Raw genomic sequence first — 16519 nt, 5'->3', positions numbered from 1 at the left:
TTCCCTCCCTCCCTCCTCCTCCCCTCCCTCCCTCCCTCTCTCCCTCCCTCCCTTCCCCCTTCCCTTCCTCCCTCCCTCCCCTTTCCCTCCCTCCTTCTTTCCTTCCCTCCCTCCCTTTCCCCTTCCCTCCTTCCTTCCTTCCCTCCCTCCCTCCCTCTCTCCCTCCCTCCCTCCCTCCCTCTCTCCTTCCTTCCTTCCCTCCCTCCTTCAGCAAATACAAACGGAGGGCCTCCTCTGTGCTCAGGGTCCTGGGAGTGCAGGAGTGAGCCCAGGAGAGCAAGTCCCTGCCCCCACAGGCCTCCTCTTTATTGGGAGAGCCCAACTCTGAGCCAATACACACACCCACAGGTCCTACCGCTCCAGGCAAGGGTTAGTGACGGAGAGAGCTGGGTCTAGGGGGGTGGGGCAGAGGTGGGGAGGGCACTCAGACAGGGGGGTTGGCAAAGGCCTCGCCAAGGAGGCTCCATCAGGGAAACACATCAATAAAACGGGGAAGGGGTCCAGGGGAGACCTGGGAAGAACCAGGGCCTGCCCGGGACCGGCCAAGGGGAGTGCGGGAGGCGGTCAGGCCAGTCGGCAGACACCAGCGCTTTTGCACTTGACCTTGTGTCTGGCCAAAGAGGGGGCTTCCAGCAGAGGGTTAACATGACCTGAGTTCTACTTTATAAAGACCACACTGTCAGGGTCCCAGACTAAGGATGCTGCACAGATGACACTCTATTTTTATTTTTAAAGTAGATTTGTATTGGTTTCAGAGAGGAGGGGAGAGAGAGAGAGGTAGAAGCATCATTGATGAGAGAGAATCATTGATCGGCTGCCTCCTGCACGCCCCACACTGGGGATCAAGTCCGGAACCCAGGCATGTGCCCTGACCGGGAATTGAACTGTGAACTCTTGGGTCATAGGTCGAGGCTGAAGCCCTGAGGCACGCAGGCCGGGCTTCCCTGCTTTGTAAAGGGCGCACTGACTGCTGCCCTAGACTAAGTGCGCTGCGCAGGCCGCACCGATGGGACCAAGGAGCACAGGGGGCCGCGGGCCGCGCCGTGGTCCCTGAGGCGCAAGGGTGGTGGGCCTGGAAGGGCGAGTGGGGTGGTAACAGTGGTTGGATGATCCTGTTTGGAAGGTAGAGCTGATAGGACCTTCCCAGAGGATCAGTGTGGTGTGGAGGGAACGGCTGGGTGGCTGGGGGCACCGTGTCCTCCGGAGGGGCGGCCTGGGGACCAAGGGAGTGGGAAGCAGGACATCATCACGGCGAAAGGCTGCCCAGGAGGCTTCGGGGTTCAGGGGAGAAGCCCTGCGGGCCGTGGGGGGGCCCTCAGCATCCAGTGGGCATTTAAAGGTATGGACGGGGAGGGGCGGTGCCTTAGGGGCAGTGGGCGCGGAGGGTGGAGTTTGATGACAGCAGGACCATCCACCCAGCACTGGTCGGCAGGAGGGATTCTCACACTGAGTGAGACGGGAGTCAGCGCAGCGCCCGCGCAGCTCAGCCTGTGCCCGGTGCCTTGCTGGGGCCAGGTCCCCGGGAGCCGCCTTGGGCCTGGGGAGAAGCTGGGAGGATGAATGCTGGGGTTCTGAGGCAGGTGGTACTTGGAGGAGCTGCCCTGAGGGGTGGGCAGATGGGAGTGTGGGGACCTGGAGGGTGAGAAACACCACCAGGGTCAGGGTGCCGCAGGGGAGGGGGCAGGACCCTGAAGGATATTTCTGTCCTCTCCAGGCCATTCTGGGGCCTTACCATCCATGAACCCCTCCTTCCTGTGCCGGGGGAGGCATCCAGGTGTGGCACCCCATACGCAGGCATTTGCCTATCTTATGCCAGTCTGCCCCAGGCCGACGCCAGAGCTCACCACCTCTGCAGACAGACGGACTTACCAAAAGCCTCCAGCGAACCCCGCACGAGGCTGCAATTGGCTACGGAACAGCACAGCCTGGGAGGATGTGGCTGGGGCTGCGAGGCTGGTGAAAGCCGGAGCCTGGCTCTGTCGCTCACAGAGCTGAGGGACACAGCCGCTGCTCCTCAAGCAGAGCATGCTGACTGCGCGCTGGCTGCGCGGCCTCGGTGTCTCTCCCTGAGTCCTCACCCCCGCACCCAGGGTTTGTGGTCACCCGTCAAGGGATGAGCAGAGCCTTTCACGCCGGAATCCCCTAATTTGAAGGTATTAGAAAGCGATTAGGGTTAAATGAGGTCATGAGGGTGGGGCCCCATGATGAGATTAGTGCCTTTATAAGAAGAGAGACCCGATGTCTCCCTCTTGCAGGCTCTCTCTCCCTTCCCCCTCTCCCTTTCCCCTTCTCCCTTTCCCCCCTCTCCCTTTCCCCCTTTCTTTAAAAAACATAGATTGTTTTTATTTTTAAAAATATGTTCTTATTGATTTTTAGAGAGAGGGAGAAGGGTAGAGAGATGGAAACCTCAATGAGAGAGAAACATCACCCCCTACTGGGGATCGAGCATGAAAACCTGGGCCTGTGCCCTGACCAGAAATTGAACTAGTGACCTCTTGGTGCATGGGTCGACGCTCAACCACTGAGCCACACCGGCCGGGTCCTCTCCCCTTTCTTAAATCCCTCCCTCGGCCACATGAGGACAAAGGGAGAGGGGGCCCATCTGCAAACCAGAAAGAGTCCTCCCCAAAAACGGAACCCTCTGGCACTGGACCCTGCACTGCCCAGCCTCCGGAACTGCGGGAATGAAATGGCTCTCGGCCTGCGCCTATGGCAGCCTGACCGATGAAGACACATCGTCCCGTTACTCCTCTCCGCTTCTCCGAAGTCACGGAATGAATGTGAAGACCTGGTTTGCCTTATTGATTCCTGAATCAGGCATCGTCCCACCAGCAATGGGTGTGAGCTGTGCCCCACGGAGGGTGTTGCTGGGAGAGGGCGGGGAGCTGAGAACAGAGGAGAAAGGCTGGCATTTAGACCACATCACCTTCTCTGGGGAGGAAACGGCCAGGGTTGCTGTCATGCCCGGTCTCCTCGCTGCGGGGGCTGGAGAGGCGTGTGGCGTGGCCTTCCTGGCGCTGACGGCCAAGGTCCGTCTTGGGGGAGGTTGGAACGGCAGTTGGGCCTCGGTTTCCTCTCCCGGGCTGTACAAGGCTGCCATGGGGGCCCGGGCTCCCCCTTTGACACGGCCTCCCGCCCCCAGCCCTTGGGTGGCATTTTAGGTTCTTCATGGAACTTATCACTGATTATAAGATCGTAGTCGTTAGTCTTTGTATTAGCTTGATGTTTATCTTCATAACCTATGGGGCCTCCCTGAACCGGGGCCTCTCTTGTTCCCCACTTGGACCCGGGCTGGGCCCTGCCTGGCACAGCGAGGTGCCTGACACTGTGTTTCTGGAGGAAATGCAATGCCGACGACAAGAAATGCCTTCAGCCAGGCCCCTCTGCCCCCTCCACTCCCTGACTCACTCTACCTTTGACCAGCTGCCCTCCCGGGCAGTGTCGATTGCATCTCCACCTTTCGCGAATGTTTTGGGGGGGGGGGGGGGACAGGGGAAGTCAAGATCAAGTTGTTAGTGAGAAAAGGTGCTGTGGGTCATTGATAAAACACATTGACTTTTAAATCGTGGGTTTGCTTTAAAAGAAACCCCCAAACGCGTGACCAGGGCAGGAAACAGATGAGTCACGCCTCTCACCACATCGTGTCCTCGGGGCTGGCACTCGATAACATCTGCACGTACCGTTCAACCTGCCGCTCCCCAATACCAGGTGCTGCCCGGGGGGCACAGGCCCGCACCCCTGGGCTGCCGGGCACAGGGGGGCAGTGGGTGTGGGCCCCACAATGGTGTGTGTGCTGGGCGGGGGGAGATATTTTGGGGAAGAGGAGCGGACTGACTGCAGCCATTGCAAAGCTGGGAAACACAGTTCACAGAATTTCCTCTCCAGTCGACTGGGTCCATTTCCCCTCTCTCCCTGCGAAGAGGAAGTTCCGTTAGCTCAGAAAGTGCAGAATCACACACTCCGCAGCCTGGAAAGGCCCGAGGAGGGCACTGGGTGTAATAACAAACGGGCCTCCTGCCGGGGACTTCAGGCGCCTTCCTGAGAAGCCTGGCCCTCTCCCCGCCTCTCCAGCTCTCCCTGGCCCTGCTGTGCCGGGCATCCCCTCCTTCTGGAGAGGGAGGCGGGGTGCAGCCAGAGCTCAGCGAGGACTCCCCGCTCCTCGCCGCTCTGCTTCCCCGAATCTGATGCCCCCTTCTCTGACTTCATGTTCACCTCTGGGTCAGTCTCCACCCAAACTGCCTCCGGGCCTTTTCCTGGGGAGAGCCAGCTCCCACACGCGTTTTCAGGAGAGAGTGACCAACCCCCACCTCCCCCATCAGACAAGGAGCCTCCGGCAAAGCCATGTTCTCTGAAGGCAAAGGGACCGGCCCTCCCCCAGAACTGGACGCCCGCTCCGAGTGCGAGTGCGGGGAGAGGCAGCGGGGAGGGATGCAGGGGCAAGAGCAGTGACTGAGGCTCAGGGGCCGCAGCCACGACTCTGCCCCGCGCGGCGTGGCTGAGGGGCGAGGCAGTCCAGGCCTGTGGCTTTTCTCAGAAGGCGCTGCTCTCAGAAGGTGTGCAGCTCACTTCCGCGCTAGAAGCACCTGGGCGTGCCCCAGGCCCCCAGGTCCGGGGGCAGGTGCGGGCTCCCGAGAGGCCTGGGGGCTGCCTGCTAGAGGGAGGGAATGCCGCGTGTCAGTCCCCGCTGTCAGGATTTACACACAGAACGTTGTCCCGCCTCCCCTCAGGGCCTGCCTACTTCCATTCGCATGCATTTTCGTGATCTCTTTCATGCTCACCTTTCCCAAGAAAAACTGTCCACCTCCCACTCAGCTTTACGACACTGACAGCCCTCACCCATTTGGCTCCGTGGTTAGTGTCAGCCCACAGACTGAAGGGTCCCGGGTTCGATTCTGATTACAAGCTCGATCCCCAGCCGTGGACGGGGTGCATTCAATCGACGTGTGTCTCTCACGTCGATGCTCTCTCCACTCCCTCCCTTTCACTCTCTCTAAAATCAATGGGAAAATATCCTCGGGTGAGGATTAACCACAACAAGCAGCCAATGGCCATGATTCTGCGTGTGCTGGGCGGTGTGAAGCTCTGCAGATGCGGTCTCATTTACACTGCGCGACTCCCCAGCGAGCCGTCCCTCCCAGCTTACAGATGAGGGAACCGAACGCAGTCAGAAAGGACCGGTCATTCGCCCCAGGCCACAGACGGCGAGTGGTAGCCCAGGGCTTCCTCTCGGCTGGCCCTCAGTCCTCAGGGCAACATCACACCTCATTCATTCCCACCCTCAGCCACCAGCAGCCACTGCCCGCACCAGCTGCTGTGCCATCAGAATCCTCCTGTGGTTCGGGGGTGGAGCGCTGACCCATGAATCTGAACCAAGAGGTCACTGGTTCGGTGGGCTCGATCCCCAGTAGGAGGTGTGCAGTAGGCAGCAGACTGGTGATACTTCTCTCTCCTCGACAATGTTTCTATCTCTCTACCCCTCTCCCTTCCTCTCTCTTTAAAGATAAATAAAAACATATTTTTTTAAAAAAAGAAATCCGACTGGTGTCCTATGATTCTTGTCCTGACAATTTATTGGAATAAAAACGACATCGCTCATTTGCACAGCTGTGTGTTCAAGGCCCGCACACCTCCTTCCCCGCAGAGCCGCACGCCCCGGGCCGAGACCAGTCAGGCCCTGCCTTCTGGTTTTACAGATGAAACGGATGAGGACGTGACCAGCCCAAGGTCACACAGCGAGAAACGGGGAGCTTAATGGGAACTTCCAGGCTCTTGGAGTACCCAGAATTCTTTACTGCACAATGCTGTTCTTCAGTAAATAAGACAACGGAATAAGTAAACCGCCCCCGAACCCTAAGGAGTCCTCCCTCAGGCCTGTCTCCGAGGGGGTTGTTCCCAGGCTGGCCTAGCACGGCCGGGCAGTGTGGAGGGTTCTGGCTGGACTCCCTGGGCCAGAACGTCTATTCCCAGCTGCCCCTGGAGTGCAGGCCGCGGATGACAGGGGTCAGCCCACCCGCCCCCCGCCCAGGTCTTTGCCCACGGACTGTAAGCGGCTGTGAATTCATACTCCAGACTCACTGGGAGCTGGGCGCACACCTGCCCCTGCCGGGCCCAGTGCCTGCCGCTCTGGCATGAAGCCTGGACGTCCGCTCGGGTCCTCTCCGTGCGAGAAGAAGCTGGCTCTGTGCAGACACAGGCCGCGGTAGCTTCCTCCCACCCAGCCCGGGCCCGGCTGGAGATGTGGCCTCGGGGCCAGCTTCCAATGGAGAGCCCTTCATTTCACAGACGGAGCAGACCCGAGAAGGGAGGCCAGGCTGTGCAGCTGAGCACGGAGAGCAGGGAGCGCAGCCCGCCCCGTCCTCTGGGTCCGCAGCTGGGGGTCAGGGCAAACACCGCAGGTGCCAACCTCAGCCTCCGGGGCAGACCAGCTGGTGCCCACACCCAGCGGCTGCCTGAAGGGCTGAGATTTGACCAACGCAAATCCCCAAGGTTTCAGTGCTGCTGTCAGGGTGTGGCCCGGAGGGGTGTGGCCACGGCAGGGACCCCAGAGCTGCCGCTCTCCTTGCTGGGAAGCAGACAGGACACACCCGGAGGATGGTTCGGAGCCACAGGCCCCTGCCGGGGCTCAGTTCCTTTTACCCCACACTGGCTCCGTCATGAGAGTTGACTGACTGGCTGACCTGGGAGGCCTGCGGGGCGGGAGCTCCTCCCCGGGACCTTCCCAGGAAGGGTGGTGACCAGCTGGCCACTCAGAGTCACACGTGGTCACTGCTCTCTCCTTTCCCCTTGACATGAACCCTGCTGTGAGGCCTTGACACAAGGCTGGCTTCAGGGCTATGCCTGGCTGGGAGCTGACTTCAGCCCGGCGGCCTCACCCCAACTCCAGGAAACCCCGATTCCCTGAGCAAATGACCCTTGTCACAGAGGCAGAGTGCCAGCAGGGAGGAGGCTCTGCCGGAGCCTGCAGGTCCCTGCACAGCAGAGAGCAGCGCCCAGACTGGCATCATGCCCCCCTCTGACCCTGGGCCCTCCTCAGACCCGGCAGGGCATGGCTGAAGTCAAAGGCAGCCCCTTCTTCTGAGTCACTCACTGGCGTGCAGACTGGAAATCAGGGGCAGGGTGACCAGGTCTGCGTCGAAGCTGCCCAGGAGGCCGCCCGGGGCCGCCACGCAGCCCAGAGGGGCGAGATCCTGGGCAAAGCTCCACTCAGATGTCCCCAGGTCCCCACAGCTGGTCACGCCCAGGAGTGACCATTCCTCAGCTGCGGGGTTCCACTGTCCAGCCAGGGCCCCTGAGGGAGCGAGAGTCACTTCTGGGGGGTCCTGTTTCAAGTAGCCCTTGTCCACGGCTGGTGGGGACCAGGCTTCCTTGGCATCCAGGCACATCCTGAGTTGGGGGACAAAGTCATCAGCGGAGGAGGCCTCTTCTTCCAGGCAGCCCGCCGTGACTGCCTGCTCCTCCGTGCCTCTGGTCTGTTTCAGGTAGCCCTGAAATTCCACCGCAGCTGGGTCTTCTCCCTCTGTTGCCTCAGGCCCCAGGGGACCGACTTGGCCCAAGCCTGAGCCACCCCGTTCATCCCCAGTCCGCCCCTCAGAGTGGTGGGCGAGGCCAATGCCGCTGTCCTCCTGGCCCCCCGCCTGCTGCACCCAGCGGGGCTCTGCGCCGGGACTCAGGCGGGGCTCCTGCAGGCAGATGCCGCTGTCGGTGCTGGCACTGCTGCAGCTGCTCTCGGGCTCCAGGGAGGCCCCCTTTCCCAGGGTGCCCCCGGCCTGGGGGAGGGCGTCCGGGAGGAGGAATTGGGGCTCCTCGGTCTGCAAGGACGGCTTGGCACTGCCGAAGCCACTGTCAGTGCTGCCGTGCAGCTCGGAGTTCCTCAGCTCCGGGGACACCTTGGCGAAGGCCTGCTCATCGATGGCATGGATGGTGTCTCGGGTCTCGGGGCGGGGGAGCTGGCTGACGGGGCTGACGGGGCTGAAGGGACTGGGCCTCCCGAAGACCTGGAGAGGGGAGGGCAGAGGGGGTGAGGCGGAGGTCCCCTGCAGGCACCCACCCCAGCGTCGCCAGGGGAGGTCGTGGTCAGTCTGTGAGGGACGCTCAGGGGGCACGGCTCCAGGAGGGGGACACAGCCTGGAGGACACTCCCTCGTTCCTTTGGTTTAGTTCCAGACTGAGTTTTCCCTAATGAAATTCTCAGGTCAGCTCAGGCCCGGATACAGAGAAGCCGCATCCCTGGGCCCAGGCGGCAGGACGGGCGGATGGGAGGGCTGCGTGCTGTTCTCAGTGGCCGTGCTTTCAGCCCCGAGAGCAGGCTGGCCGCGGCGGGACCTAAATGTGTGTTCCAGACTCTTTTGACTACGACCCCAAATAAGAAATGTGCTCTACAACAATCTGTGTACAAGCAGCCCATAGCTATATACCTCACGCAGGAATAACTACAACCAGCTTCTCAAAATGCTTGTGCTCCCGCGGCCTGGGACCTGTGCTACCTATCCTACCCCGTCCCATTCCTTTGTTTTTAAAATGCACACACACAGGGCGGCCGCCGTGGGCAGCGGGACAAGCACAGAACCAGGACGCTGACTGCCGAGGGCCCCGAGGGAAACCGCTTAATGCTGACTCTTCTGCCCACTCGCCCCGCCCTCTGTTGGCGAGTTACCCGTGCCGAGGGCAGGCCTGTGGGTGCTCTCCTCTCTATACCACCCCTCCCCTGCCCCCCAGCTCTGGGCCCCGCACAGGGAATATGCTCTAACACCCGTCCAGCAGGTGACGCCACGCATCTGCTGGACCACGCATCTGCTCAGAGCCGGAGCGAGGACGCTGAGCAGCGCGTCTGCTGGTCCAAGCAGCCCTTTAAAGGCCCTGGCCCCGGCTCCCTGTCTTACCTCTACCCAGGGCCTACAGCTAAGAACATAGTTCTTTTTTGCTGGAAAAAGACCCGAATTGAGCCAGGTGGCCTCCCCCCACCCTCCCCACCTCCCTGCTTCCTGGACCTCTTCCTCAGAACACTTTCCGAGGGTCTCTGTCTCCCTCCTTATTTTCCCCTGAAACCCTGGGCTCCCCTGAAGGCCCTCTTGCAGCCCTGAGCCGGGTGGGGAGGGTGGGCAAGCTGAGCCCCGGCCGGAGACAGGCCACAGGCCGGAGATGCAGCTGAGTGCTGGAGGCTGTGCTGCAGGCTGCTTACCCGAGGAAGAGGGACGGGGTGGGGGAGGAATACAGATGTCAGCATCCTCATGGCCCCTCCTCTCCAGCACCCAACCCCCCACTCCCCTCTCCACTCGGAGAGCAGCCCAGGCCAGCCCTTCCAGCCCTGGTCCTTTCTCTCTGAGATCTTCCAGCCACAAGGCGTGGGGAAGGCTGGGCTCCATCCTGACTCGCCCTGGCTGTGTGGCCCTGTGCCTGTAACAACCTCTCTCTGCCTCAGTTTCCTTACTTGTTAAAGGAGGCCAATAAAGGCACCTGCCTCCGAGGTGCTCATGCACAGGCCGGTCCGCGGCCGACTGTGAGTTAAACAGGAACAACAGAACGTGCGGGATGGGACTGCTCAGGATGCCGGTCACCGGGCCGCCAGGAGGCACGGCTCTCAGCACTGCGGTCAGTCCTCCCTCCGCCCAGGGTGCCTGGAGGTGCCTCCTGATAGCGCCGGGCTGAGGGGAGGACAGGCTGAGACTGGGCACCTGGCTTCCCGGGTCCGTGGGGCTGCAGACGGGCAGCGGCCTCTCTGAGACTCACCAGGACGGCGGGCAGCTTCCGCGGGTGGCACAGGTACAGGCGGAGGGCCACGGCCCCGCAGAGCAGCAGGACCAGGGTGAAGGAGACGCTGAGGTTGGTCACGGTGAAGTCTGCAGCCCAGAGACAGAGAGGCGCTGTGGCCGGCCCGGGGGACACGGAGGGGCAGTCCTTGGGGTCTGTGGCCGCTCTCGGGAGCTACTCGCTGAGTGGCCCACGGGACCCCCACCACCCAGGCTGCCTCTACACGTGTCTGGGTCCCGGGGAACCCTGCCTGGCCCCGACTCTGGCCCGAGAATGTCTCTCCGCCCAGTGACGGCTGCCGCCCTCCGCGCTCACAGTCAGCACACAGGGCAGAGTCGGGCACAGAGGGCAAGCACAGCGGGATGGCAGCCGGGCCTGGGTTCAAGTCCCAGCCCCCACCTACTAGCCGTGAGCCTCTGAGCCCGTTTCCTCATCTATGAAATGGGACAATGCGGGGCTGACTCCACACGTGGCTGTGAAGTCCACGGCGTGTGCCACCTGCGGCGCCTTCGCCCGTTACCTGACCGTGAGGACACGCTCAGGAGGGAAAGGCGAGCGTCATCCCCTTTTCACAGATTAGAACCCTGAGGTCCAGAGAGGTTAAGGGACTTGCCCAAGGTCACGTGCCTCCTAGAGGAGAAGCAGGATCTGAACCCAGGCCCGACGCCACGCTGCTTCGTGCATCAGCGAGTGGATGTGGAAGACACTCGAGGCCTGACCCACAGATGGCATCTCGCTGCCGACATGAGGGGAGGCCTGATGGCAGCGAGCTGCTCGTGTCCTTCACGCCCCGAAGGGCCCTGTGAAGCTGTGAGGACTCACGGGCTCCTTCCCGGACACTGCCCACACCTGACCGGGCACCCCCAGTGCCCGAGTGCGGGCCTGACTCATCGGGCACCTGGCCTGTGCCGTCCTGAGGTGCTGCTTACAGCTTCCTCTGGGCACACCCTGTCCCCAGCCACTGGCAGATCCTCGGGCAGGAGCCTGGTCTTCACCAACCCCCCTCCCAGTGCCCGGCCGAGAGCCTGGCATTTATTTATTGACTTCAGCAGCTGTGGCAAGGGGTCCTGTCCCCTCTGAGGGCTGGGGAGGTGAGGAGAAGGCCCTTCAGCGAGATCCGGAGGGGACTGCAACCCACAGGGACTGCCCAGCCGACCGAGCGAGGGGCCGGGCACCCGCCAAAGCGGAAGCTGCACAGAATCAGGAGGCCTGGCCCTGCCTCCGCGCCCGGGACACAGTTTACACACTGAGCCTGGGCTTGCTCACTCTCCTGGGGACGGTGGGAGAGATAGATGGCTCACAGGCCTGGCGAGGGCGGAGAAGGACACGGGGCGTGCCTGGCGGGTGGCACCAGCAGCTCCCCGGAGGGTGGATGCGCAGGCCCTGCTGCCCCCCGCCCACCGGGGCCGCTGCCCTGACCGACTCACACTGCTGGGCGAGCAGGAAGCACACCTCCTCCGACCAGACCCCCTTGTTCAGGCGGGAGCTCACAGCCGGCTTCACCCTGACACAGAACTCCCCAAACTCGCCGGGGGTCGGGAAGCTGAAGTTCTCGTGCTTCACCTTCTTGTTTGTGAACTGAAATGAAAGCACCAGCAATAAACAAAACAGCTGGTTTCCCATGGCCGCCCGGTTCCTGAGAGCTCCCCCCGGGCCCTGAGAGCTCTCCCCGGGCCCTGAGAGCTCCCCCCGGGCCCTGAGAGCTGGCGGGCGCCCTCTGCTCCTTCTTCACCGTAAGAAGCCCTGGATGAGCACAGACGCGAGCTCTGTGACTACGGGACCTATAATCCTCACTTGGGGTTTGTTTTTTCCATTGATTGATTGATTGATTGATTGATGTTTTTAGGGGAGTGGAAGGGAGGGAGGGGGCGGGGAAAAGAGAAACATTGATTGGTGCCTCCCGCATGTGCACCGACAGGGCTGGGCATCGGACCTGCAACCGAGGTACATGCCCGTGACTGGGAATCAGACCCACGGCCCTCCAGGTGTGGGCTGCGGTTCCAGCCCTGAGCAGCAGCAGCCGTGGGGGCACCTGGCTTATTTTGTATTAAAGAGAAAAGGGTGGGTTCCGTAGATGCTGAGGGCATTCCCAGACGCGGTGGGCTCTGCTGTGGTGTCAGGGAAAGGGTGATTCTGCAGGTTCCAGATCTCCCAGTTATGGGGTGTCAATGCCACAGCCCCTGAGCCTCACTGCCCTCTAGTCAATGGGATGAAACAGCCCCTCCAAGGGGATGGGAGCAATGGTTACGAAATGTCCCGTGCGGTGCCGCCGCCTGCAGGGGCACCGCTTAGGCGGAGGTGCTCTCAGCTCCCTGTGCGCCCCAGGACCTCCCTCTGCAGGCACCAGGGGCGAGGGGCGAGGGGCAGGGGCGCAGGTCCCACGGCCTTGGGAGCCCCGTACCTCACGGTATGCCGGCACCTTGCGAATCGAGACCTCGTACTCGCGGAAGTGGGGGAAGATGCGCTCGTAGGTGTCGCCGGCAGGGGCCACCTTGGGCCTGGGCAGCTGGATCTTTCCCAGGATGAAGCCATCGTGTATCTCCAGCTCCAAGCTGCCCACCGTCAGGCTCACTGAGTGGGGAGGCAAAGCCGTGAGGCCCGCAGGCCGAGGAGGGCCTGCCCCGCCCCAGGCCGGGCCTCCAGGGCCAAGCTTTACCCCCGTAAAACCTGGGCCACAGCTTTCCAACCTAGCGGAGCGCTGGGCCTTGCTGGGGAGCGCGTTACAACGACAGGTGCCCTGGGTCCGTTCAAGGCCCATTCAAAGCTTGGAGGCTGGGCCAGGAGACATGCGGGGTTGTAAGCACACCCGAGTTCCTGCAGCCAGCGGCGCTGGCCCACACATGGGCGCTGGGGGCCCATGACCCTGACACCCCGGACCAGTGGCCTGGCCCTGGGTTCTGCAGGGCAGGCTTGTCACAGTCACAGCCCTTGCATCCGCACCGCAGGGGGAAGCTCCCGACTGAGTGGGCTTATTCTTGTCTCCCACCCCTGCAAAGCGTCTCCCGCCTTTTCCTCAGTGGCACCCCAGCCCTCCCTTCAGAGCCTCCCACTCTGACCCTGGGGAGTCCATCCCTCACGGGGGGCAGGGGGGCTGGCCCCATCCTGCCTGCTGCCTGCTTCCCTGTGCTCAGCGCGTACAGACTCGCTTCCTCTCCAGAACCCGCTAAGCACACGGGCCTGGCCCCGCGGCCCCGGCACGGAGACTTCCCTCTGTGGGTAAACAATCCAGTTCCCTTTCCATCGCCAACAACTTGACTATTTCCATCTAACCCTTCTCCAAAGTCCTGACTCAGACTTGTTTTGCCTCGTCCGGAAGCTGAGCTGACACTGTGCGCTATGGGAACTCAGAGAACAGTCTAGACTGAGCCTCTGGCTGCACGGGACCCCCAAAGCCAAGCCCCAGGCCCCGCGGGGGACGCACCTTCGTCCACGGAGAAGCGGGTCTTGGTGAAAGTCCAGTTGGAGCGCTGGCCTCTGTCCACGGCCCGGACTTTGGCTCGGTAGCCGTTGCTGTGGTACAGGTCCAGGGTGGCCATGGTGAGGTCGCAGGACGGCACCGGGGTCTGGCTGCAGCTGGACACGGACCTCCAGGGCTCCATCCCATACCTGGGGGGACAGAGGGGCAGGCACTGGCTCACACCCGTCTTCTTTAAGAAGGAAGCAAGAGGCGGGAGCGGCTGGGATGGAGCCTGGGGTGCTCCCCCTGGCGCAGGGCATCTCACTGCCAGGGGCTCTGCGCTGGCCTGGGACCCCGAGCCAACTCTGTGTCTAAAGGCCCCCAGACTGAACCCTGTACGGCTCGAGGCCAGCTCCACAGGGGGACTTGCTGCGCCTGCAACACAGCCCAGTGCCTCCTCCCAGCCACACGCGCGGTCCTCGGGCTCCTTGTCTCTTAGCTCTGTGTGTGCTGTTCCTGCTCCTCCATAAGACAGACAAGTCCTGAGGAGAAAGACACTGCGGTGGCTCCCCCCCCCCCCCAGAGCCCCCAGAGCACCGCTCCGTGCAGGTGACACAGCCAGCCCGCCGGTCAGCCCCGGCCAGTGGGGGGGTATGTGCTAGGGCCCTTCCTGGTGTCCCTTCAGTCGCAAGGCACCATCTTCCTGTGCCGGATGCTAGATGGGGATGGCTGCACCTGCTCCCTCCTCCACCTCCCTGACCCGACTCCCCTCCCCCCGCCTCCCGCCTCCCGCCTCCCGCCTCCGTACTTCAGCAGCTCCACTTCATAGCGGGTGCTTTCCGACGGATTCTGGATGGGCGTCCAGTGGAGGATGTGGTGGAAAAACTCTGCTTCGAACCACACAGATGGAGGGCTGGGCAGCACTGTCCCTGGGGAGGAGGGCCAGTTTCAGGGCTGGCAGGGGCCCGGATGAAGATGCTGAGGGGGAGGGTAGCGAGCCTTTTAGCAGCTCCCCCCTACGGAGTGCCTCATTGGGAGCCAAGTACCCTACATATACTGCCTCATTTCAGGGTCACAACAGCCCCAGGCAGGCGTTCATCACCCCAGTTTCCTGGGAGGAGATGGCAGCTCAGAGGGGTAAGTGACTTGCCCAAGGCGCCAGGGCAATAGGGGAGGAGTGGGGCCCTTAAATCAGAGTCCTGTGCAGGCTGCGCTCAGGAGCAGAAGTGGTGGCTGAGGAGAGCCAAGCTGGGTGCAGTGCATCCCGGGAGGAGGCAGGGCTGAGGGCTACGGTATGTCCACAGTGAGCCCTGGGAGGAGCTGGCCCCTGGCTCTGCCCACCCCCTGCCCCTGCTCCAGCCCCATTCCAAGGCCTGCCCTCCCTCCGCAGACCGGGTCCCTGCTCCGGCCCCAGGCCTGGCTCCGGCCCCAGGCCTCTTCTCTGGCGCTCTTTGGGCACACAGCTACCTGCTTGTGGGCAGCTGCCCCCTTCTCTTCACAGGTCTGCTGGGCAACCCCAGGCTGAGGGTGTGCCCCATGCCCCAGCTCCTATAACCAGATGCCCAGCCTCAGGTTGGGTGAGAACAGACAGAATGAAGTGGCTCTTCCCACAAAGAGCTGACACCCTGGGCTCTGAGACACTAAAGGCCAGTCCAGCCCCCTCTCCTGCGTCCTCTCCCCCACCTTCACCGCGGGAGAGGCCAGTGTGACTTGGGCAAGTTATCAAACCCACTGAACCCCGTCCCGCATTGGTAAGAGGGCAGCACCTACACCGACATTAAGAGTCTTGTCCACCAGGCGCGATGAAACAGCTCAAGGCCCACACCCACACTCAGCTGCCCTCTCTCCTCCCGACCCCTCCGGCCTCTCATCGGTCCGGGACTCCCTCAGGCTCCCCTGGTCTCTGACCACCATCTCTAATAATGCTCCCTTCTTCTCACTGTCATGCTGACTGAGAAGTCTACCTGTCCCTCGCCTGCTTTCTTATATTGTCTTTGATCTTCAAGTCTGTCTGGATTTCAAAGCGCTAGATGGAAAGTGAGAGGCGCAGCAGGTCTTTGAGCTCTTGGTCCTGTGAGCGGAGCCTGTTCTGCTGCGCGTTCTCGGTCCCTCTGCCCCTGGTCCCTCCACCTCCCAGCCGCTCATTCTCTCTCCAGGTTACTCTTCTGGCTGCAGAAACTGCAGGACAGCCAGCGGGTTAGGAGCCTGAGCTAAGGGGAGGAGCGGGAGGCAGGGGGCAGTGGAGGTGCCTCAGGGGCTAAAGAAGGAGCCAGGCGGCTGGGGGGGGGGGGGGTGGCAGGTGTCCCCGAGGGAAAGGCTGGGATAGGTGAGCTGGAGGGCGGAGGGAGGTAGGCAGGTGGGATGGGGTCATTCCTGGGGACAGGGTCCAGTCCTTTGAACTAGAGCAGCAGGAAAGCCAGGAGCACCGATGGCAGGCGGGTGGGCCATGCCTTGAGGAAGAGGGTCATTCAACTCTCTCCCCGCCACCCCGCCCCCCCCCCCCCCCCCTAAGCAATCTCAGCTTCTTCCCCTTCCGGAAGGGTGAGCCCCAGGCCAGGCTCCCTAGGATGAGAGATCCCGGGAGGGGCCAGATGATGGGCGCCCCTCTCTCCAGAGGCCAAGCAGCCGGAGTTCTCGGTGGGACACTCAACTTCCACGCAGGGGTGAGGACGCTGGGGGTCAGGTTTGGCCACCCACACAGCGCAGCGGGCGCGGCCAGGGCAGGGCAGGGCAGGGCAGGGCAGGGCAGGGCCGTCCTTACCTTGCGCCCCGCAGCCCAGGCAGAGCAGCGCGGCCAGCGGCAGGACCAGGCGCGGCAGCATCCTGCGCGTCCCGCATCCTCCGGGGAGCGAAGCCGGGCTGCGCCCTCCGCCGGCTCGGGACTGAGACTGAGAACTCCGGCCAGCGCCCCACCTACGCCTCGCGAGGCTGACGTCAGCGGGCGGCGCCTGGGGGGCTGCCTCCTCCGGAGCGGACCGCAGGCTGCTGGGGAGGACGGAGGATGCAGCTGCAGGGCGGGGGCGGGGCGCGCCTGTGGGGGCTGGCGGGGCGGGGCTCCGAGCGAGGGAGAGAGAGAGAGAGAGAGAGAGAGAGAGAGAGAGAGAGAGAGTGTTGGGATGCACCAGAGAGAGAGAGAGAGAGAGAGAGAGAGAGTGTGTGTGTGTGTGTGTGTGTTGGGATGCACCAGAGAGAGAGAGAGAGAGAGAGAGAGAGAGAGAGAGAGTGTGTGTGTGTGTGTTGGGATGCACCAGAGAGAGAGAGAGAGAGAGAGAGAGAGAGAGAGAGAGTGTGTGTGTGTGTGTGTTGGGATGCACCAGAGAGAGAGAGAGAGAGAGAGAGAGAGAGAGAGAGAGAGTGAGTTGGGATGCACCTGGCG

General features: G+C 62.5%; 1 protein-coding gene across 1 annotated transcript; it reads right to left on the bottom strand.

Moving 5' to 3' along the window:
• Positions 1–5576: 5576 nt before the first annotated feature.
• IL10RA (interleukin 10 receptor subunit alpha) lies at positions 5577–16020 on the bottom strand. The gene is made up of 7 exons (XM_079787767.1): positions 15905–16020; positions 13952–14072; positions 13168–13352; positions 12148–12317; positions 11174–11324; positions 9726–9835; positions 5577–7994 (listed from the first exon to the last, which is right to left on the bottom strand). Exons 1-7 carry the CDS (start codon positions 15963–15965, stop codon positions 7080–7082), a joined length of 1713 nt encoding a protein of 570 aa, XP_079643893.1. The 5' UTR covers positions 15966–16020; the 3' UTR covers positions 5577–7079.
• Between the last annotated feature and the right edge of the window lie 499 nt (positions 16021–16519).

The sequence above is a fragment of the Cnephaeus nilssonii genome, assembly GCF_951640355.1.
Source record: "Cnephaeus nilssonii genome assembly, chromosome: 13".
NCBI lineage: Eukaryota > Metazoa > Chordata > Mammalia > Chiroptera > Vespertilionidae > Cnephaeus > Cnephaeus nilssonii.
This window is presented reverse-complemented; position numbering and strand designations above follow the sequence as displayed.

Bases quoted from the DNA above. Each gene is read 5' to 3' on its own strand.
- IL10RA (XM_079787767.1), bottom strand. From the start codon at position 15,965: ATGCTGCCGCGCCTGGTCCTGCCGCTGGCCGCGCTGCTCTGCCTGGGC. The intron at 11,325-12,147 runs GTACGGGGCTCC...CTTTCATTTCAG, and splicing joins AGGTGCCGGCATACCGTGAG to TTCACAAACAAGAAGGTGAA. The intron at 9,836-11,173 runs GTGAGTCGGTCA...TCTGGGCTGCAG, and splicing joins CTTCCTGCTCGCCCAGCAGT to ACTTCACCGTGACCAACCTC.